The sequence below is a fragment of the Penicillium robsamsonii genome (assembly GCF_028829455.1).
Source record: "Penicillium robsamsonii strain IBT 29466 chromosome Unknown utg000005l_segment0_segment0, whole genome shotgun sequence".
NCBI classification, from domain to species: domain Eukaryota; kingdom Fungi; phylum Ascomycota; class Eurotiomycetes; order Eurotiales; family Aspergillaceae; genus Penicillium; species Penicillium robsamsonii.
In genome coordinates this window covers 3,849,944-3,872,145 of record NW_026643223.1, presented here as the reverse complement: position 1 = coordinate 3,872,145, position 22,202 = coordinate 3,849,944, and the positions used below count along the sequence as shown (strand labels likewise).

General features: G+C 47.8%; 7 protein-coding genes across 7 annotated transcripts; 4 read left to right on the top strand and 3 right to left on the bottom strand.

The window, feature by feature from the left end:
- Nucleotides 1-1,840: 1,840 nt before the first annotated feature.
- Nucleotides 1,841-3,074, top strand: N7447_009491 (D-isomer specific 2-hydroxyacid dehydrogenase family protein; the record flags this gene model as incomplete). Its single annotated transcript, XM_057233753.1, has 4 exons — nucleotides 1,841-1,988; nucleotides 2,039-2,105; nucleotides 2,155-2,438; nucleotides 2,491-3,074. 4 exons carry the CDS (start codon nucleotides 1,841-1,843, stop codon nucleotides 3,072-3,074), a joined length of 1,083 nt encoding a protein of 360 aa, XP_057083295.1.
- Nucleotides 3,075-3,653: 579 nt separating this feature from the next.
- Nucleotides 3,654-4,747, bottom strand: N7447_009490 (DUF1295 domain protein; the record flags this gene model as incomplete). The annotated part of the gene is made up of 2 exons (XM_057233752.1): nucleotides 3,654-3,981; nucleotides 4,044-4,747. The coding sequence occupies 2 exons, from the start codon at nucleotides 4,745-4,747 to the stop codon at nucleotides 3,654-3,656; spliced, it is 1,032 nt and encodes a 343-aa protein (XP_057083294.1).
- Nucleotides 4,748-6,281: 1,534 nt separating this feature from the next.
- On the bottom strand, nucleotides 6,282-9,052 carry N7447_009489 (putative DNA mismatch repair protein; the record flags this gene model as incomplete). Its single annotated transcript, XM_057233751.1, has 3 exons — nucleotides 6,282-8,149; nucleotides 8,200-8,588; nucleotides 8,646-9,052. 3 exons carry the CDS (start codon nucleotides 9,050-9,052, stop codon nucleotides 6,282-6,284), a joined length of 2,664 nt encoding a protein of 887 aa, XP_057083293.1.
- A 2,911-nt stretch (nucleotides 9,053-11,963) lies between these two features.
- Nucleotides 11,964-13,812, bottom strand: N7447_009488 (uncharacterized protein; the record flags this gene model as incomplete). The annotated part of the gene is made up of 4 exons (XM_057233750.1): nucleotides 11,964-12,141; nucleotides 12,194-12,305; nucleotides 12,372-13,545; nucleotides 13,594-13,812. The coding sequence occupies 4 exons, from the start codon at nucleotides 13,810-13,812 to the stop codon at nucleotides 11,964-11,966; spliced, it is 1,683 nt and encodes a 560-aa protein (XP_057083292.1).
- A 909-nt stretch (nucleotides 13,813-14,721) lies between these two features.
- Nucleotides 14,722-15,615, top strand: N7447_009487 (OPA3 family protein; the record flags this gene model as incomplete). The annotated part of the gene is made up of 2 exons (XM_057233749.1): nucleotides 14,722-14,781; nucleotides 14,836-15,615. The coding sequence occupies 2 exons, from the start codon at nucleotides 14,722-14,724 to the stop codon at nucleotides 15,613-15,615; spliced, it is 840 nt and encodes a 279-aa protein (XP_057083291.1).
- A 320-nt stretch (nucleotides 15,616-15,935) lies between these two features.
- On the top strand, nucleotides 15,936-16,963 carry N7447_009486 (uncharacterized protein; the record flags this gene model as incomplete). The annotated part of the gene is made up of 4 exons (XM_057233748.1): nucleotides 15,936-16,214; nucleotides 16,263-16,299; nucleotides 16,349-16,746; nucleotides 16,811-16,963. 4 exons carry the CDS (start codon nucleotides 15,936-15,938, stop codon nucleotides 16,961-16,963), a joined length of 867 nt encoding a protein of 288 aa, XP_057083290.1.
- A 1,109-nt stretch (nucleotides 16,964-18,072) lies between these two features.
- Nucleotides 18,073-22,115, top strand: N7447_009485 (class I myosin myoA; the record flags this gene model as incomplete). Its single annotated transcript, XM_057233747.1, has 6 exons — nucleotides 18,073-18,075; nucleotides 18,134-18,370; nucleotides 18,445-18,490; nucleotides 18,550-21,648; nucleotides 21,698-21,847; nucleotides 21,874-22,115. 6 exons carry the CDS (start codon nucleotides 18,073-18,075, stop codon nucleotides 22,113-22,115), a joined length of 3,777 nt encoding a protein of 1,258 aa, XP_057083289.1.
- Nucleotides 22,116-22,202: the final 87 nt, after the last annotated feature.

Genomic DNA, 22,202 nt, shown 5'->3' with positions numbered 1-22,202 from the left:
CTTGTTTTTTTTTTTTTTTTTTTTTTCTTTTACATGTTGTTCAGGAGTTATGTAAGCGAGCATTGGGATTTGAGGTTACTGTCGAAGTCCAAGGTCAATACACGGTGGAGACAGGGTAATTTACCCAGAATATCAAATGACATTTGGTGCCTAGCATACTATACAAAAGTGTATATTACAGTTAGTCATCGATGTCCGCATAGATTGTTGAAAAAGCGGGTTTTGTCATTTATGTTAGTTAGAGTCATCCATATCAATCATTTTTACCATACATTGGTCGTACCACAGATTTCTGTCAGGTTCTTTTAAGGACATTATCTGCCATCAAGAAAGGCATAGTTACTCTTTACAATTCATGGGCCCGGATCGGATGAGGTTCTATGGTTCTTACAATAAGGATTGCTAGAATAGGCATAGTAGTTTTGATTCTACTATGGTTCGTCCTACCCTGTCCTACCTCTATTAAGTCACTAGGTTTGAATTTCTTCTTTCTTTTCTTTCCTTTTCATAAATATCTCTGCCTTTAACTTCAGCAAAAACTCTCACTTATCTTTTACCTTTACTAGGCCTTGACAACTCCCATGGGACTAAGAAAATTTTGGTCCCATATCCTAGTCCCATCTACTCCTATGGGACTAAAGGAATTCCGGTCCTATAACCCTGTTAGTCCCATAGGACTCCCGTAGGACTTATAAGACTTTTATATGGTCCCACGCTAGTATAATTTTATGGGAATTGATAGTTATCAATTCCCTGGGCCGGTCGAATGATTACGTAATACGAAGGGGCGTGCTCAGTTTTACTCAGTGGGCAAACAGCGGCAAGGGGTGAAGCAAAGGCGCACTAAAATGGAAAGGGAAAGCCATGTCGCGAGGCCTAAAATCCGATGTATATGTACATGTACGTACTTTCGAGTTTGCACTTGAAGTGATGGAACATGCCCAGGGGAGATTGGGGACTGCAGACCTGATTAGCACCCAGAAAGATATTCCACTCCCGATTTCACGATTCAACACCCCTCAACACAAAGTACCCTTGAATAATCGAGCTGAAATTCTGTCTCGGCTGAGCCACAATTTGTGTCTATATCCATGAAATGTTCCTCCACTTGCAAATTCTCATAAGCCGAAGATCAAGCGCATCCAATATTTAGGTGGCGATCAGTTGAAATACGTGTGTGGGATAAATATTAAGATTGGATGAGGTTGTAAATATCGATTGAAGATGATCGTGTATTGGTAGGGGTGTCATGCATCTTGACAATCAGTTGTATCTAGTTTCAGGAGTTCCGACTGGTGCATCTGATCTTGCGCATCTCTCTGACTTGAACAATGGTGTGCTCGAGATCGATGTTCAGGGTCGGCCAAGCTGGCTCGACCTCAGGATCAAGGATAAGGCATCCAGGCATCAATGATCATCCTAAGGCCACCAGGTCATGCATAACATGCACACTCTACTCAAATAATCATAGCAGAATATTTTTATCGTGCTAGGTGTGATATTTTGCTCTATAGAGAAAGAGCCTCTCCCCAAACCACCTCGGGATATTAACTCGACATGCTCTGAGATCATATCTAAGCAAAGTGTCGCCATACCACGCCATCTCGCATAAACCACCATCATCTCCCCCAAAAAGGGTGACCGGTTCCAATAAGAACCCGATATTCGACCCGCTCACATGGGATTGTTGCCCGTTGTGATGCCGAACTGTTTATAAGCCACCCAGGTGGGGAAGTTCGATAAGAAAACCGAATGTTGCCCGCACCCTACGACAGTTTTCACTTAAAATCCTCCAATATCCTCCAGTCCAACACACATTTCACAAATATTCAACGCAATCATGGGTGACGCGCGACTCCCATCAGAGCATGTGCTCGTTATTTTCTACCGGGCCATGCCACCAGAGCTGAAAGACATTATCAGAAACAAATTCTCCGATGCCGAGGTCACTATTTACCAGTCTCAGGAAGGTATTCCTGTGCCCTCTGGTAAGTGACTATCATCACCAAAGAATCGATTAGAAATTAAAATCTTGCAGAATTATACCAAAGTGCCACCGTCCTTTTAACTTTTACGGATCTTCCAGATATCAAGGACTCGAAGAAGTAAGCTCCCACCCCAATCGACTTTACTGTCCATTAACCAATATTGTAGCCTTAAACTAATTCACACCTTCTCTGCTGGTGTGGATCATCTTTTACAACATCCGATTTTACGGGAAAGCGATATTCCCATCACTACAAGCTCGGGTATCCACGGTCCTCCGATTTCAGAATGGACCGTGATGAATTGGCTAGTCTCATCCCGGAAATACGCCGTGAGCTATGAAGCACAGAAATCACACGTATGGGCAGATAAAACCCCATATATGCAAGGTATACATGATCAAGTGGGCAAGAGGATCGGTATCCTAGGATATGGCAGTATCGGGCGCCAAAGTAAGTTTCACCCATTATGGCTCGATACAGAACCCACACTTACCACCGACAGTTGCCCGCGTCTCGAACGCACTAGGCATGACCGTACACGCATACACGGCCAACCCACGCCTAACACCTGAATCCCGCCATGATACAGGTTATATCGTGCCCGGAACCGGAGACCCAGACGGTTCGATCCCGGTATCGTGGCACCACGGAACCGACCGAGAATCGATTCACTCTTTCTTAGCCCTCGGGCTGGATCATCTCGTTATCTCACTTCCGCTGACTCCGCAAACAACCCGTCTCCTCGGCGCAGAGGAATTCGCCATTCTATCTCGTAACTGTCATCACCATGCGAGCAAACCTTACGTGACCAACATCTCGCGAGGCAAGGTTATTGATCAGAAGGCGTTAGCCGATGCATTGAATTCTGGGCTTTTGGGTGGTGCCGCCCTTGATGTTACTGATCCCGAACCCCTTCCAAAGGATGATCCGCTCTGGGATGCGTCTAATATCCAGATCAGTCCACATGTCAGTGGTCTTGGGATGGAGTATTTCCCGCGCTCTCTTGATATCCTCGAGGTAAACTTGGGGCGTGTCGCCCAGGGTCGGCCGTTGGTCAACTCTTATGTACGAGGCAAAGGGTATTAACATTTGCACATGTATGCATTGGTGGTGACTGGGCAACTTGAATTTACAGTGTGGCCTTCTTCGAGATTGGGCTTCATAATTCAGCACAAGTTCACCAAAGCGCTGTCCGTATCTTTGTCTAAACAAATATCCGATAGTTATTTTCATACTTTTCATTTGCTCTCTTGAACCGTCCTCTGTAGGAAACTCGCAGCCTATGCAGCAACCAGGTCCAACAATCTCATGTTTGTCGAAGCTACTTGTTGTTTGTCTCGGTAGAATATTGCAACCGTGGCATATGTCTGAGCATTGAGCGTGTACTGGAGCATGGGATTATGTTAGTGCAGGTGTGGGTTCCATATCGATGTGATCAAAAATGATGGAGAAAGGAGTTCTTTGAAGAGCGGTTTGAGAATATGCAGGTAAGTGTGTATAGATTGATTATTGGATGATATTTTGCTTTTTACAATCCAAGTACACGCTGATTGGTCCAATAATAACAGTTGTAGGAATCTTCAACTTCCCTCACTCTTATGGATAATCTAAGCACCTACGCGATTTTGCCGGTTTGGAAAATACCCGTCTTTACTAGGTATGACATTACATGCCATAAGCACCTCTAAACCCCTCCTCAATCACCACACCAATAAACCCGCAACCAGCAACAGCCAATGCCCATGGATTCGCCAAGTCCCGCAAACAAGGCCAGAAACTGTTCTTCTCTCTCTTCCACTGTTGTAGCTGCCCATAGTTATATGGATCATCAGACTTATAGCGCTCTTCCTGGCTAGCCTCAGTCTGCTTATCACCACCCACGAACCGAAGGAAGAGATAGTTCGCGACAGGTCCCAGTATTACAACTGGATTGAATGGACCAGCCATGTTAAGCAAAGCAAATGAAAAATGGACCAATGTGTCCCCGAGGTAACTAGACAACCATTAGCTCATATCATGAACCGGGAAGTGTGATATATATCGCAACAAACTTACTTCGGATGCCGGACCAAACCCCAAACACCGTGTCGACACAAATCCGTCCGTTCCTGTCGGTGAAGTCCAAGTTGCGTATCTGCCATAGCCTCCATCGCAAACCCAGCACTAAAAAGTCCAACGCCAAGCGCCCGAACAGCATTCATTACATCATCGCCTATCGGGACCGTAGTCTGACCCATAGTGAACGGAACTGTGAACGGCAAAGAGATGACACTCAACACAGCAGCTTCCGGTAAGAAGATCTTCAAAAATGCCTTTTTCCAAAAGCCCGGCTCCTTTTTGACTGCGTCGTACCGCACGTCATCTGTCCCGCGGGACAAGGACCGGCACGCGATCCGGGCAAAGAGCCTGGTGCCCCAGAGAGTAACGCAGCTTAGAAGGACCCTTTCTGTCCATGGTAGAGCCCCCCAAGCTGTTCCGAATGAGATATCGTGTTTGCACATCGGTTGCCCGATGGCGGACCACCAAGCATTGAGAACTTGGGCTGATGGCCAAAGCCAGTCTTTGAGTTCGACTCGGTCTGTTGCTTCCGCTGCAATGTAGGTCGCGAGTGAGAGAGATGAATAGAGGCTAAAAGAGGGTAGGAGAGTTGATTTTAGGATTCCTACGTCACCGGGCGTTATATTGTTTCGGAGGGGCGGGGAGTGCAGAGAGCTAGAGGCCTGGTTCTCTAGAGCCGAAGGGGGGATGAGGAATGCCATTTTGGCACATTATCTGGATTCCTGAGGGAGTAAGTTACAAGATGAATGATTGTTTTATAGCTTTGGTGCTCAGGTGTTGATGTCAGGATTATGTAACGGTCAATTCGACCCACGGGCATCCACCCGGGCTATCCATGGGGATGTTCCCGAGTTGCTTTGCCTTGAATTAATATCCGTCTGGCCAACATTCTGACTGCTCTGGTATCAACGTAGTAATGAACAAATCCTCGAGTCGCCCGGCTTCCATGCTCCAATACCACACCTCTTCTGGGCCATAGGTTGAAAAGATATGACTAGGAAGTGAAAAGGACATACTTAAACTAAGGTTAAATCCCAACGAGAAATGGGACTGGGGATATCCAAAGCTCGTTGTCCCCCATCGTACAATTACAAGTAGTCAAGATGCCGTTAGCTAGGCGGATACACCGCAATGCAAACACGAACCTTTCCGTTACACACACCATAGCCTTCGGGAAACAGAGAACATAGTAGCATAAGTTAATAATTCGAGTCTTTTGACGTGTCTTTGTGAACTGTGTACTCAGAGCCTTTGTCCCGGAATTGAAAAAGAAGCCAAACCCATACATAACCTTGCTCGTACTCGAGATTACCATTACGCCAACCGGATGATTATAACCTTGTGATAATTAAGCAGTACTGTGAAATCGAGCAGCACGAAGAGAATATTGTGCCCACAGCGATGTAGATAGCATATTTCTCTTTTTTTTTTTTAAAAAAAAGAGACGAATATACTTTAAATTCCCTTTTGTCTCTTTGTAGTCTGAAATTGGAGAACTTGGCGGCAGGGCACTATATGATCCTCGAGAAATCTGGAGAATCATCCAGGGTCGATCTTTGAAAGCATCAAAGTCCACCTAATATTCTACGCAAGAAAAAAACGACGTTAAGCAAACACTATGGAGCTCCTCCTAGGCCAGGTCGCCACCTTACCCCCTCGGCGGAGGAATAGATTGTAGTGCAAGATGTCCAAACTATAGAATCAGAGGCAATAATATATGACAAGTTGGATGTGAGACACAGGTAAACGAGGGGGTTTCTAGATTATGGCGGTCAACGGAGATTGCCTCTTGGTATTTTGTGGCAGCCCGCATATCATATACACGCCAGTCCGGAGTATGCAGCTCTGATTGATGCTGGGCTGTTTGCACTGGACCCGATGGCACAGTGCATAATGCATGACTCGGCTTCCCTGCTTCTTCACGGAATCTTGTTATCAAACTACCGGCTAGTGGGAACATACATTCAATTGTAATACCGACTAATGTCGTCGCTGTCGAATGGAATAAACTAAATTTTCAGGAAACTGTGAGAACTTTGGTAACGGATTTGTACGACAGTCATAAATGGTAAAGTGTAAAACCTCTGATATTTAATCTATAGAATAAATAAGAGGCAATATTTAAGGACATGAATGATGAGACATAGCCCCGAAGGTAAATATAGGAGCATTCTGGTTATCTTATCAGCCAGCAGAGAGTACCTCTTTCAAGATAGTCTTGAGGAATAGCCGACCCTAATTGTTTTGGCTGTCTGCAATATTTTTCAAATGCCGAGAAATAATGGGGGCAAGATCAATTTGAATGCTCAAGGGCGTTGATTCATCCTTGTTTTTGTATTGCTGCTTCATAATAAGCATCACCCGTTCGTTCCAGAACGGCAGGCAGGTTTCAAGATCAGATGCTGAGAATGCTGTATTTTCGTTATCGTTCTCAGTATATAGATCATCGGGAATATTCCGCTTGAATGAGTTCGAGCCAGATGATAAGTCAACCGAGCAGGTTAAGCCAAGATCATGCAGGTCGGAACCATCAGGTATACGTTCGAAGGGAAGTTTGTTGATGGGTAGTTTGCGAGCCGTTCCATCCTTCGTTGAGGATTTATAAATAGAACGGTCTCTTTCCCGGCGGATCAGATATGCTCGCGGATCATGAGGAGAGAGCGTTGTTGTAGAGACCGGCTCGCCGATCGAAGTTTGCGACGAAGTTAGCGCAGCTTTTGCGGCAAGATACCGACTGCTATGAGGCGAATGCGACGCTGGAGCAGACTGCGAACTGGATGGTTGATCGTTCTGTCTGAAGCGTGTGCGACTGTTCTGAATGGCTTCTTTCTTCCGCCTTTCGAAGTCAAGTGCTTTCTCCAGATCAGCCTCATGACTGGCGCCTTGGTGAAGATGAGCGGCCCATCTTTCAAGAACCGGAAATCCTCGACCACTGTCCATTGACTCTGGAACATGGTCACTCTTGTCTTCGGGTAGCGCAGGCCCATGATCAACGGCTTTCGGGGTGATGTTATTCTCGAGTGGACTGTCCGAACCACCATCATTCTGCCTATCGGTAGTTATAATATTTGGCGAAGTGTTCGTTGGCAATCCAAATCGTTGCTGGGCAAGGAATGAAAGCGGTGAATCCGGTTCCTCACTCGGTCCTTCCTCAACAGGGTTGTGCTCCAGCGAGACTTGTGTAGTCCTCTGAAACCAAGTGTCTAAAGCGCCGTTCCCATAGAGATCTCGATCACGTTCCCTCTCAGCCCGTCGGGCGCTCAAAATGCGATCATTTTCAAGGGGGGACGTAGTCGACTTTTGCGGATGCTCTCGATGGCGGCTCATTGGCGAAGTAAGCGGACTTGTCAAGCCTAAGGTTGGCGAATGCTGGACGTTTTGAGATATACTCTCCCTCCGAATTGGCCCTTGGAGGTTACTGATAGGTAGATCTACGGGGCTTGTTTGGCTGAGAGAATTGCTTCCGCGTCGCGGTGTTTGAAACGAGGCATTTATTCTGGAAATAGACCACGGATTGAGGAAGCTGGTCCGTTTGTTTCTGCCGGTGTCCGACTCGTTGGGACTTTCGGGGCCCTTGTTGCTAGAAGAAACCACAGGCGAAAGGGGGCACTGAGACCGAACCGGCTTCTGTGAAATAGGCGTGTGGGGTATAGGTTCACTGACGGGGTTGTCAGGATCGCGAGGCTGTGTGGCAAGTTCTGTAGCTGGCTTCCTAGCCATCAAAAGTCCAAATCCTCCCGGGCCTTCATTGGATTTGCAAGCATCCTCTTTGTCTTGGTTGGAAGTGTTTGTCTCCGTCCCATCTATCTCTCCGTAGTGGCCGCGAAACAAATTGTCCACCAATGCCAAGACAACATCTCGGTCTTCGAAGAGCAGATCATCTTTCGCTGGCTCGATGTTGACATCGTACGTTCCTCGAGGACATCGAATTTGCAGACAGAGAAAAGGATCGACAACCGATTTGGAGGATTTGTTTTTGGATGCGGCGACACGGACATATGACTTGAAAATTTTGACGATCTCATGACCAATCCCTCTGCTACTAGAGAGAGGGCGGCCATCCACACTGATGTATTGTCCTGAATTGTTGATCTTGGGGGTGTCTAACTTGGTTGGTAATCACATCACCGGATATTCAATAAGACAATCTCACCAAATTGTGTCTTCGGAAGAAAAGCGATGGCTTCATACTCTTTCTGGTCTGATGATCCTCGTTGATTCTCAGTGGTGCCCTGGGAGGAAAGCCGCTTCACGACACAAGAAGAAGACACTTCTGTGCCGGCTACCTTGAGAGCTGCGTCCGAGGGCGAGGCGCTTGCGCTTGGCGCGTACGTCCAATTGCTGCTTTCATTTTTTGTCTTGAGAACTTTGAGTGAAAGCCTCTTGGATGGCTGGGCTATAGCATATGCCTGGAGGAGCTTTTTGATCCTTGTGAGATTTCTCACAGCACCCTTCAAGGCAGTCTGCCTGCGGACAGGAATGTGTTTGAGAAAGTCCGTGATACGGACAGTTGTGCCTACAGGATGTGACGTCCGTTCTGTTCTGCGATGAAAGGTTAGCAGTGGCAAAGAAGGCAAAACCCCGGCACAGTCAACATACCCAGTGAGTTCTCCGTTTCTTCCGTACTTCAAACATAACCCGGCAACTTCAGACTCAATTCGAGTGGTGACAGCGAGGACACCAGACATCTCTGCGACACTTGCAAGTGCTTCACCACGAAATCCCAATGATGACCCGCCGACATTTTTGAGGTCATCTAAAGTTTGGATCTTGCTGGTAAAAGCTCGTTTGCAGACATATTGCTGGTCCTCTGGAGAGATGCCATGACCATTGTCTTTGAGCTGTATGACATCCACAGCGTTTTGGGAAATTTCAACCTGCAACGAGGTAGCAGAAGCATCCAGGGCATTGTCTATAAGCTCCTTGACAACAGAGTACGGATCCGAAATGACAGATGTGGAGCCAATCGCCCGGATTGTTTTCTGGGGAAGAGCCTCAATCGGCATTCTGCACGTCTGGTATTAAATTTTCATCCCCGAAAACACCACAAGTCGTCTCATCCAGCTGACTAGGCTCAAAAAAACATGCATACAACTTCAATGGGTTATATCTGATGAATGTTTGACTCGGCAAATATCGAAGGAGGATGAGACTGTCTTGGTACCCGTGGTCACGTGATGTTGATGCCTTATGCTACAGGCTATAATCCTAATTCGTGGTTTGTATGGTGATAGAGAGGTTTTCTACCTTCCTCTCTCATTTCCTTCTCCGTCTCCCCCACTATAAATCGGTCCGGACTGTGTGTTTCGTTGGCTATGGCAGCATATAGCGACGCTGGGCACTAATCGGTCCACTCATTCAATCAACGCACATGTATGCACGCCACTTTGCTTTTTTTTGCCAGTAATGCTGATACAAATATTTAATTTCAGTTAGCTAATAGTATGTAGCTATCACCGTTTGCTGTATTTAACTGGCTGTATGCATTTGAAAGAATACTGTATTTGAAATCGGTGGTGTGCATGCTTCTGCATTGCACACCTCATCGTGAGAGAAGGCCATATGGCATCATTATTTATTCTTTCCACTCATTGTTAAAGTTGCAATTATACCTTCCCGGAGTACATCCACCTATCTTATTCTGTAGTTCTTATTTATGTGAAAGAAACGCCATTCATCTCGCCAGACACTCGAGACCCAGAGGAAAGTCAGGTTCTGTAAACGAAGTTCCATAATCTTTTTAAGTTCCCGGAATATTTATAATCACTGACTGTCGATATGACCTAAGCGTTCATCACTTTACGGATTTGCGGGATGAGTAGAGATATCGCGCTCAGCCATTCAATGCTGTGGCCTTCCATGAGATTTTTAGGTATGGCTGAGCTCCACATGCCTATTATTGATCTCTGGAACCTATAAGCTCAGAGATCTTAGGGTTATACAAAACAGCCGGCAGCTTGCTGTTCTTCAAAAGGAGCTGTGTCTGCAAATTATCTGTTGCAAATGTTGCAAATCACAACCTTGCAGACGAGAAGATGTGCATAAAGCTCATCATAAGGATTTAGTCTTGCAGTTTATACAGTATATGACTAGGCACACATGGCCCTTTTTTCATGTGCTAGAATAGTATCTATTAGCATAATTCCAAACGATAATGACGAATGTGCACCTACGGGATAAGCAACCTGACACGGCCATGAACGAATAGCATTGTTGGACAATCGACCTTTAGATAGCTGCATCCTCTTGCAGTCGCAAGGTTGGGTTCCTTCTATATAAACAGTTAGCTCACGAAGATAGACTTACCCAAGTGCTCCTTGGGTCTTCAGGGCAAAATGAGACGAGCCGGATTGTTTGACACAATATCAGCAGGGGTACGTACACCAAGACCTTGGCCCCCGAAACCTGTTGTTACTCCAGAAATATGAAGTGCAATTCCGTGAACAATCGCTGGGTTTGTAATTTGCCTATTTAGTCAGCCTCAATCCTTACAAAATGCCGTAGTATCTAAATCTTGTGAGTGAATCTACTTTAACTTGTGAAGCACGGACAAATCTCGGCACGATTACCGAAGAAGATACCACTTCAGGTTGTTCTAGCCAAAGGGTAGTCGAACATGGTATAACCCTCAATTGCATGGTGACGTTATTGATGAGAGAAACTTGCGCTTCACAAAACGGGTTACCCTGATGATCGCTGACATCCTCGGAAGTGTCATGAGGGTGACCATTGCCTTACTCAAATGATAGGACTTCCTGAGGGACAAATGCTTGGCTAGGGGTACTGAACCGTTGGATCATGTCTGGCTGGCTGATAACACCGGGACTATAGCCGTTGACTCACTTGGCATCGCAATCATGTCAATATGCTTGTGTTTATAAGTATAGGAGGGGTTGCATATACTTCAGTCGTGAAAATTTCTCGGGAATATTGTAAACCAGAATGGCTGCGTAAAATCATGTGCAAAGTCCTGTTTCTCAGGGTAACTTCCCAGAAGGGACTTGGGGTCGTACTCTTCGTGGGATTGCATTCATGTCGCAATGTCGCAGTTCTAGAAGACAAGAAAATCTCGGTTGCATACTAGGGATCACTTGTGGGGAGGGCTGAGACATGTGGCTTACAAGTTTCCCAAGAATATAAGGATATAGGGTAAAATGGACTGGATTTCGAGGGATAACTTGGCGAAATAGATCTCCTTTGAGGGTTTGGAATTATAGGAGAGGGCCGACTTTGATTTATAGAAGCATGGTCAGTCCTCATATCTAGAACCCAAGAAGTAGGAATGAAGTGACTCACATGGATCGTATTGCTGAATACACTACAGTCTATGTAGCCATGGTACACAAGGCATTGCCCTATTTGGTATATCTCTGTAGTTATATATTCACTTGGGTGGGGCGACGGAAAAGAGATCACGAAAGAAGTGGAAAAGAAGAAGTAGTGGGGGAGGTTGAAGATATCCAAAAGAAACAAAAAGCGTAGCACATGCTGGAAAGGCCAGCTCATTTGACAAAACACCTTTATACTGTGTGCTGCCAAGGGCGGATAGCTGTATTTATGTATAAAGATGGTATGCTTTCCTCATATTGTCATTAATAGCACATAGGACCTTCAACCTGAAACGCTGTTGATAGGTGGCGGATATCAATGATAAAAATTGATGAGAGATCAAGAGAGAAATCAACATTAATTTCTGACAGAGAGCATATATATATCTCCTACCTAGTAGATACAACGTGACATGTAAGGCACCAATGCAAGCAAGCTGACACTGCATGGAACAACAGGAGCAAAACGGAATGCTATAGATGTAGTTATTATATTAATTAAATATATTAGACGCTTCAGGATCCATCACCTCTCATTCTCTTGCCCCGAACAAAGTAAGTAGTCTCCTAGCAGTAGGTAGGAAACCTGTCAACCCCAAAGAATATTCATCTTTGCTAATATGCTGTCCTTCTTGATCGGCACATTATCCGGGTCATTGTTGGCCTCGTCTATAGCTTGTTGGACCGGTACCAGTTTCAGAGGAAGAATCTGGGTTCGGCGGATCCACTTATAGCCCCCATACGCGAAGAGAACGAGTGGAATGTCCCTGGTTGCAAGGTTAGTAAATTGAACTAAAGGTCGCAGAGAGAAAGACTCACAGATACGACGAGACAAACGAGGCAGGGTCCCAGTTTCCAGCAGTGAAAACTGTAAATCCTCCAGTCAGGAGAATCAGGACGCAAGAGACCAACGCGAACCAGCTTGTGTATCCTTCATAATGTCAGTATTAGAACCCTCCTAAGATTTGATCTGTCAAAACCAGATTGTGATACATACTGGTAATGCGATTATGCCACGGCAACTCTGTTGGCGATATGCCCTGTTTATCCAGCGCTTGCAACAAACGAATATGGTTCAAGGCGATGGTGATCCACGAGACCAAGGTACCAGCCGCAGTCAAATCAACGAACCACCAGAAGACATTCATGGCGTTGTTGGAAACACACATGTAAGCTAGAAGGGAGAAGGCAACCTGCAGCAGCACACACATGTACGGGACTCCCCACTTGGTGGTGCGCAGGAATATCTTCGGAGCGTGGCCCTTGATCGCAAGACCATATAAGGTTCTGGTTCCCGCCAGAATACTCTGGTTCGATGCAGACCACGCAGAGGTCAAGCATACGGCGTTCACAACGGAGGGAATGGCCCTGATACCTGCATCGCCGGCAGCAATGACGAATGGACTCGTAGCCGCGGTACCGGAATCTGAGCCAATACGTTCATCGGCGCTAGAGACCAACATGCCCACGACCAGCACAGCAGCGACATAGAAGATAGACACTCGTGCAAACACCCTTTTGCAGGCCTTGGGAATATTCTGTCGCGGATTTTTTGTTTCAGCAGCAGCCATGGCCAAAGATTCCACACCTGCAAACGAGTAGACTGCATTGGTCATGACAGCCCAGAATCCAAGAAAGCGTCCCAAAGACCCAGTAGTAATATACTCAACGAATGGGCCGGGGTCTTTCCAGTAGTGGAAGCCCCGCCGGGGTACACCTGGCACACCGCCGAGATCAATGACAAGTCCCAGAATGACCACGAAGATAACCAACAGGATCTTTAGAATGGCGAAAACGAATTCGATCTCGCCATAGACACGGATAAAGGAAATAGCGACAACCACAGATACCACTATGAGGATAGTCACCCAGACGGCGGCACTGATATCGGTCCAGTACTGAATAAGGACCACGCTGGCAGAGATCTCACTCGGAACGCTGATAAAGCATCCATAAACAACATTCCAGCCGACGGCAAATGCCAGCGCGGGGTCACACAAGATCTCTGCGTGTCGCACAAAAGAACCAGTGACTGGTAGCAAGGCTGAGACTTCTCCCAGTGCAAATTGAATGCTGCAGACTACCAGGCCGATAAACAGGTAGCCTAGCAGAGCGCCCAGGGGACCACCGGTGGCGATCGAGCCACCCAGACCAAGAAAGAGACCTGTACCCTATAGCAGGTTAGACATAGGTTGCCATCTTCGTAAAAGTCTACATACAATTGCGCCGGCAATGGCAATCATTTGAATATGGCGTTGCCCCAGACCCCGGATCAAGTTTTGGCGTTCATACTGGGTAACGATCTGCCCATCCTCAGCGATGGCAGAGTTCGATGGACCCGAATGTGGGGTGAAATGTTGATCTTCCACATCCTGAACGTTTTGAACGATATATCGACTCCCTGTCTTAGAGTTTTGGTCCTCCAATACCCCTGTCATGGCGTTGCAGGAAAGAAAAAGCTGCCAGCAGAAAATATTTCCACGCTAGGAGGGTCAAGTAGGCTAATCACACCATTTGACTGGTCGATGAGGAGACTAGTTTTTGCTTATCTGGGTAAAAAGCTTCGCGTAACCGAAATTATATTAAAGGCGACATCGGGGGGTGGGAGTTACAGGGGGGCATGCATGAGTTGATTGGCTCATTATTTGCATATGATACCAAGAAGCAATATGCTGTAGAGAGAAGGACACGCAATACATGCATTAATATATGTAGTACAGGGCCTTGTGGTGTCTTTTTAGTGGTCTCAGATATTCTATTAACGTAGCCTTGAAAGACATTTTGTCGCCCTCAACTTTATAGGTAGAGGGCAGAAAAAGGCGGAAACATAAGCATACTTTGTGGGAGACTGGGATCTTCCCTCGGACAGTCTCCGAACTATTCCAAGTTTCCACATTTTGCTGAGTTGAAACAAGAATAAGGCTAGCCCTATATCACTCATATATGTGAAAAAGATCTCATGATCGCAATAGGATTTGGTTCTTAGATAGTATTAACCTGATATATCCCAAGGAGTATCGGGTGAAAGGCCCTACTCCATATGTGGAATATAGTTGATTAGACCAAGAAGCTACCCCGTCCGTGATGATCAACGGTTTTGTTTCTCGCCTTTAAGGGGGAAAACCTTCCTCTAACCCATTTCTGGATGTAGAAATCCAATCATTCAATAACATACGTCAAACTCTATGAATCTTTAGGTGGTTATTGCCAAGCAAACTCTAGAAATAAGCCTCCACCTCTTCCTGGGCGGACGATGCTGAGTAATCAAGGCGCGGCGGGCGCTCGGAACCGCGTCAGATGTAAGAAAGTGACTCAAGCTTCATGCTCACTCTCTCCATACCCCAGCCATGTCGTTAACATTGAAGCTCTCCTCCTTGGTAATCAGGACTTTGTCCAAACCAATTGCTGTAAGCTAGTATCTCGAACTCAATCCTGCCAATTCCATAGGCTGACCCACACAGTCTCAAATCAAAGGCCAAGCCCGCGAACATGAACGGTTTCGCAAGATCTGCGTCTCTATGGCGCAAGCCCTTCACCGATTCGATATGCGTCTCCGACTAGGCACCCTCCGCGATAGTGCCGCGGCACAACGTCGAGCCGCCGCCGAAGCCGAAGCTCGAAAACACAAGCCTTCAATGCCCACCGTTCGAAATGCCGCCGACATGAAAGCCGCAGAGGAGGCAGAGGCCAAGGCCAAGGCTGCGGCAGAAGAGGCAGCCAAACCACACCACTATCACATTCGTCCCCTTTCCGAGTCTAAAGCTATTGAGTCTGGTGCCAACTTCATCTCCGAATCCTTCCTCTTCATTGTTGCTGGAAGCCTGATCCTCTTTGAGTCGTGGCGGTCACGGAATAAGGAAAGCACACGACGGGAAGGCGTGGAAGGAAGATTGGCAGAGCTGGAAAAATCCGAAGAGGCCGCACGTGAAGCTCTGGTGGCACTAGAAAAGGAGCTGCTCCAGTTACGAGCGAAGCACGGTGACTTGCCCAAGTTGTCGACGAAGAGGATTCTGTCTCCTGAGATATATGAACAAGCCCCAGAACCGGATACGCCAGTAGTCGCACAGGGGTGGCTCTCACGCATTTCCTCATACATTTCATTTGGTCAAAGCGCTGCGAACACGACTGCGCCTACCACCCAGCCCACAATAGAAAAGGCGGATTCGACACCAACTCTGGACCATTCTTCTGCATCAGCATCAGCTAGTCAGAGCTCACCATCTGCATCGAAAACCTTGTGATTGTTTATTGGTCAATATTCGTCTAATGTCTAGCGATATCCTATACAAGGTTAGCGCGCATTTCCTTTTACATTCGGTCGAGATACCCCATTGAAAGACCATTGGATATACACCCAGGAGTTGGTTTGTTCTTGAGAGAGTAGTGGTTGCAGGCGGAGTCAGTTGTTGATATTCTCTCCGCTCCTTCCTTGAAATGTACATACATAAATACCACGTCCATAGAGGCAACAACTCTTCTCTTTGATTTATTTTCTCTTTCATCGGTCCTTTAGGCTTGGGTATTCCCCTCTCATTTAAGCTTTCTTGTTTCTCTCTTTGCTATGCGTGCTCAGCCTTCTGACAAGTCGTCTCTCTCTTCTCGCTCCGCTGCGCGTCCGCTCAATTCATCAGTTCCATTTATCCCCATATCTACCCTCACTCCTCGAACGGCAGATAGTGTCAGTCCTCCAACATCCCTTTTCACGTCCACTCTCGCAATGTCCACATCTTCCCAAACGCTCGGCCTTCGGGGTGAATACAGCCCAGAACTGCGGAAACGGGACGGATGGGACAGGCTGTCTCCCACCCTCACTGCTCTGGGAACAATGAAAGAAGGCATAGTAATTTGATTCATTTATTCGGCATCAAGAGCTGACCATATCCTCTAGCTTCGCCGGCGCCGCCGAAAACAGACTTCAGTCGTGAGTTCCTTTAACTCCCTCACAAAAGGTCCAAGTGTTAACTCTACTGCAAGCTCTGTGGGCTGCTCGAGGGGCCGACTTTAGCTTCGAGCTTACCTACCAGAACCGAACCCTATCAACATTTGATGTTCTTCATCAAATACACACTATCAAACTCAATGCGCTTCTGTTAACTCCCAGTCGATTGAATATAACCACGAGACACGAGACTGCGATGGGAATCCAAAAGTTTACTGAAGGCAACAAGAATTCATTGGGGGTGATTGTGTATTTGATGGATGCGAGGTCATCGGGTAATGAACAGATCGAGGCAGTGCAATCTCTCGGTGCATTGCAACACTGCCTTTCACTGGGCTTTTCAGAACCACCCCCTGTTCTTGTGGTGTCAGATGCATCCTACCTCCTGGACTGCATAGGCGCTTACATGAAGAGTGCCTCACGGGCAAACCCGGTGAGTTATAGTCGAACGACAAGGCTTACTTTAGGTTGGTCATTTACTCATATATCGTAATTAGGTTTCAGTCAATGCTCCTGGAGATAAGTCTTCGGTGCCAAAAGTATCTACGCCTGTGTCTACGCCTGTATCTGCATCGTTTCCACCTGCATCGTTTCCGCATCCGAAGTTTCCGCCTTCAAACTTTTCTTCTGCACTCCAGGCCAAAAAGTGAAGCCCTGGGTACATGCGTTGCAGAAGACCGTCGCTTTTTCGAGAGGGGATGTCTTTGATCCTAGGGGTTTGCACCTAATGAGAGTCGACACAATATTCTTGAGCGGTGGACTTTTTCATTGATCGCCCATGTATGGTTATCACATTAGTTACCGCAGAATTCATATCTTCATATCCTTCCATTGGTCCTGTCTCCTATTAAATGTTTGTTTTGTTGCACGGAGACCCAATAATGCAAGCCTCACTTTAGTGGAATACACAAAGCCAGTTAGTTTCTTGATTCATACCCAGGTTTTGCTAAAGAGATTGAATCCCAATATTGCAAGTTCTACTTCAAACAACATATAAACATATCCCATTGTCATCTACAACCTTGCATTCACTCTCTCGTTGTCATACAATTAGCCCCAAGCCTTTGCCCTCGATTTGCCTTTGACTCCCCTTCATACTATATTCCTTGTGGTTCACCACACCCGGTTTCGGTTTTCTTATTGAGTATTGAAGACACCGGTCTAGGTTCGCCGCACACTTGGGGCTACATAGGTTCAAGAATGAGCAGCAAGATTTTGCGTCAGATCAGCAGTACAACTATAAACGGTATGATGGCTTCCAGTAGTTTCCGGTTCGCTGGGCAGGTCAAAAGTTGCTGTTAGGCAGGTGTATAGTTGTCCTAATATGCCCAATGACGTCGGTGTATCTATTCTTGACCGCATGAGCCACAAGCCCTGACGCGCGTGGCTGACTGATGTGGTTCGTGGAAAAAAAGAATTGCCATGGAACAAAAATTAAATTGAGCAATAAGGATCGCCATATCAAAAAAATGAATCTTAGTAACCGGGTACATTGACCTCGGGATATCCAAGTCGCCCCTGAGGCAGCAACGGAACCAGAAGACCCTCTGTGGCGCAGCTGTTTGCTTCGGTTTGACTTGCTGTACGTAAGTCCGCCTGGGCACTTCCCTCTTACAATTACCTAGAATTGGTTCTAGACTTCCTTCTAGACTTCCTATTCACTCTCAATTCCTGCTTAACTTGTCAATAGAATTATCCTATTCAGTTGACAGGTCAGATTCCACATTTGTCGCCTGGGCGCGAGATCAGTTGACACAAGATGGTAGGTGGCCTACTTGCGACCAGATAAGAACCCAACTAACCCTGTGATTGCGATATAGGGTCAGTCACGACGCCCCGTTGGCGGAGACAAAAAGAGTCGCTTTGGGCGCTCTAAAGCAGTCGCCGATGTTGGCGATGGCCGGCAAGCGGGGGGAAAGCCGCAGGTCAGGAAGGCCGCTTTCGAGAGCAGCAAGAAGAAGGAGATCGGCGTGTCAGATCTTACACTACTTAGCAAGATCTCCAATGAGGCCATCAATGACAACCTGAAGCTCCGGTTCGAGCATGACGAGATTTATGTAAGTGACCGCTGTCGCACGCAGACTGCGGGGTTGTGCGCGAACACGAGTACAGGCTGACGAGAGACTACTAGACTTATATTGGCCATGTGTTGGTCTCAGTGAATCCTTTCCGAGACTGTGAGTGTTCCGCGAACAGGATTCGGTTTCCTATCTGCTAACAGACTTGCGATCATCAGTGGGTATCTACACAGATAATGTCCTCGATTCGTATCGCGGCAAGAACCGCCTCGAGGTCCCTCCTCATGTATTCGGAGTCGCGGAGTCCGCATACTACAATATGAAATCCTACAAAGACAACCAGTGTGTCATCATTTCTGGAGAGTCCGGTGCCGGAAAGACCGAGGCCGCGAAGCGGATCATGCAATACATTGCCAGTGTCTCCGGCGGTGGCGATTCTTCTATTCAGCAGACCAAGGAAATGGTATTGGCGACGAATCCGTTGCTGGAATCGTTCGGTAATGCGAAGACGCTGCGCAATAACAACTCATCCCGTTTCGGAAAGTACCTGGAATTGGAGTTCAATGCCAACGGCGAGCCGGTGGGAGCCAACATCACGAATTATCTGCTAGAGAAGTCGCGAGTTGTGGGACAAATTGCGAATGAGCGAAATTTCCACATCTTCTACCAACTCACAAAGGGTGCTCCACAGAAGTACCGCGACAGCTTCGGTCTTCAACAACCTCAGTCTTACCTCTATACGAGCCGTTCCAAGTGTTTCGATGTGCCGGGAATCGACGATGTTGCCGAGTTTAAGGATACACTGGATGCGATGAGGGTTATTGGAATGAGCGATGCCGAGCAGGACAATGTGTTCCGCATGCTGGCAGCTATTCTCTGGATTGGCAATGTCCAGTTCAGCGAGGATGACTCTGGAAATGCTACTATTAGCGACCAGTCAGTTGTTGATTTCGTCGCCTACCTGCTGGAGGTGGATTCTGCTCAAGTTAACAAAGCTTTGACTATTCGTCTGATGGAAACTGCCCGAGGAGGGCGCCGAGGTTCCATATATGAGGTGCCACTGAACAGGGTTCAAGCTTCAGCTGTTCGGGACGCTTTGGCCAAGGCAATTTACTTCAATCTTTTCGACTGGATTGTGGAGCGCGTCAACCAGTCACTGACTGCTCGTGGGTCCATCACCAATTCAATTGGTATCCTGGATATTTACGGATTCGAAATTTTCGAGAAGAACTCTTTCGAACAACTGTGCATCAACTATGTCAACGAGAAGCTGCAGCAGATTTTCATTCAATTGACTCTCAAGGCAGAACAAGATGAGTATGCCCGCGAGCAGATCAAGTGGACTCCTATTCAGTACTTTGACAACAAGGTTGTGTGCTCGTTGATCGAGGACAAGCGCCCCCCTGGTGTTTTTGCCGCTTTAAACGATGCCTGTGCAACTGCCCACGCTGATTCTGGTGCTGCCGATCAGACTTTCGTTGGTAGGCTCAACTTCCTGTCCCAGAACCCCAACTTCGAAGGTCGCCAGGGTCAATTCATCATCAAGCACTACGCTGGTGACGTGAGTTACGCCGTGGAGGGAATGACGGATAAGAACAAGGATCAGTTGTTGAAGGACTTGTTGAACCTAGCCCAATCTAGCAGCAACGAATTCGTCCACTCGCTGTTCCCCAACCAGGTTAACCAGGATGACAAGCGTCGCCCACCTACCGCCGGTGACAAGATCAAGGCATCTGCGAATGACCTTGTGGCCACGCTCATGAAGGCGCAACCATCTTATATCCGTACCATCAAACCCAACGATAACAAGGCCCCCAGGGAGTACAACCACGGCAATGTGCTGCACCAGATCAAGTATCTGGGTCTTCAGGAGAACGTCCGCATTCGACGTGCTGGCTTTGCCTACCGCCAAACCTTTGACAAGTTCACCGAGCGATTCTATCTCTTGTCCCCGAAGACTTCGTATGCCGGTGACTACACATGGACCGGCGATGTGGAATCCGGCGCCAGGCAGATTTTGAAGGATACCCGGATCCCTGCCGAGGAGTACCAGATGGGTATTACAAAGGTTTTCGTCAAGACTCCAGAGACACTGTTCGCACTAGAAGCCATGCGAGACAAATACTGGCATAACATGGCCATTCGCATCCAGCGTGCTTGGAGAAACTATCTCCGGTATCGCATTGAGTGTGCGATCCGCATCCAGCGTTTCTGGCGCCGTATGACCGGTGGACTCGAATTCATCAAGATTCGTGACCAGGGACACCAAATCCTCCAGGGTCGCAAGGAACGTCGGAGAATGAGTCTTCTCGGCTCCCGTCGCTTCCTGGGCGATTATCTCGGTGTTGGGAATACCGGTGGTCCTGGTGAAATGATCCGCAACGGTGCAGGCATCAGCGGTTCAGATGAGGTCGTTTTCTCTTGCCGTGCCGAGCTCTTGGTGTCCAAGTTTGGTCGTTCTAGCAAACCTGTTCCTCGGATCCTTGTCTTGACGAATCGGCATGTCTATATCGTTGCACAGAGTATTGTTAACAACCAGCTTGTTATTTCATCGGAACGAACCATCCCCGTTGGAGCCATCAAGAGTGTCAGCACCTCGAATCTCAAGGATGACTGGTTCTCGCTGGTTATTGGGGCTCAGGAGCCCGACCCGCTAATCAACTGTGTCTTCAAAACCGAGTTCTTTACTCATCTCAGCACTGTCCTGCGCGGGTCTCTGACTTTGAAAATTGGAGACACTATCGAATACCATAAGAAGCCTGGCAAGCTGGCGACCGTCAAGGCCGTCAAAGATCCGGCTGCCGGAAACGTGGATAGTTACAAGAGCAGCACAATCCACACCAGTGCTGGTGAGCCTCCTAACTCTGTCTCCAAACCTACTCCGCGGCCGAAGCCTGTTGCTGCTCGTCCCGTTACAAAGGGCAAGCTACTCCGTCCTGGCGGCCCTGGTGGCGGCCCTTCAAAATTGTCCCAGGCTGCTCGTAGACCTGTCCCTGCCGCTCAGCCTCTGCCCCGGTCTACCCCACAGCCTGCCGCCGTACCGCAGCCTGCTGCCCAGTCGCGTGTTGTGCCTCAACCGCGCATCGTGCCTCAGTCTGTAGCTGCTGCTGCCGCTGCACACTCACGCAACGAGTCTACTAGCTCCATGATGTCTTCCAGCTCTGGGAGGGCTCCACCACCACCTCCCCCAGCGGCACCTCCCCCAGCCTCAAGAAAGCCCTCCGCAAAGGTCAAGTATGACTACAATAGCGACCGAGCCAATGAGCTTTCCATCGTCAAGGGTGAAATTGTTGAGATTGTATCCAAGGAAGGAAATGGTACGTACCCATAGCATACTTTGTTTTTATCGTAACTAACTTGTCCTAGGATGGTGGCTGTGTAAGAATACAACAACATCGGCGCAAGGATGGACCCCCGAATCCTACCTTGAAGAAATAGCCGCTGCTCCCGCGCCAAAGCCCATTCCGCCCCCACCTCCCATGGCACCCCGAGCCACTCCTAGCCCAATTCCAAACGGTGTTGGAGCTGCTGCAGCCGCAAAGACGAAGCCCGCCCCGCCAGCCCCCCAGCCAAGCGTCCCAACATGGCCGGACGCAAGCCCGCGCCCCCACCCGCTCCCCGGGATAGCGTCGCGAGCCTGCAATCGGGCGATTCATCAGGCGCCAGCGGTCGGGGAACTCCTAACAGCGCATCCAATGCCAGCCTGGCAGGTGGTTTGGCCGAGGCACTGCGGGCACGACAAAGCGCGATGCAGGGAAAACACGACGATGACGACGAGTGGTAGTTGAGAAGTGGATTGTTTATGGTCGGTCGCGGTGTTGCACATTTCTGCGCTTAGCGTTGACCTTTTGCGTTTGTTTTTGTGAGGGCC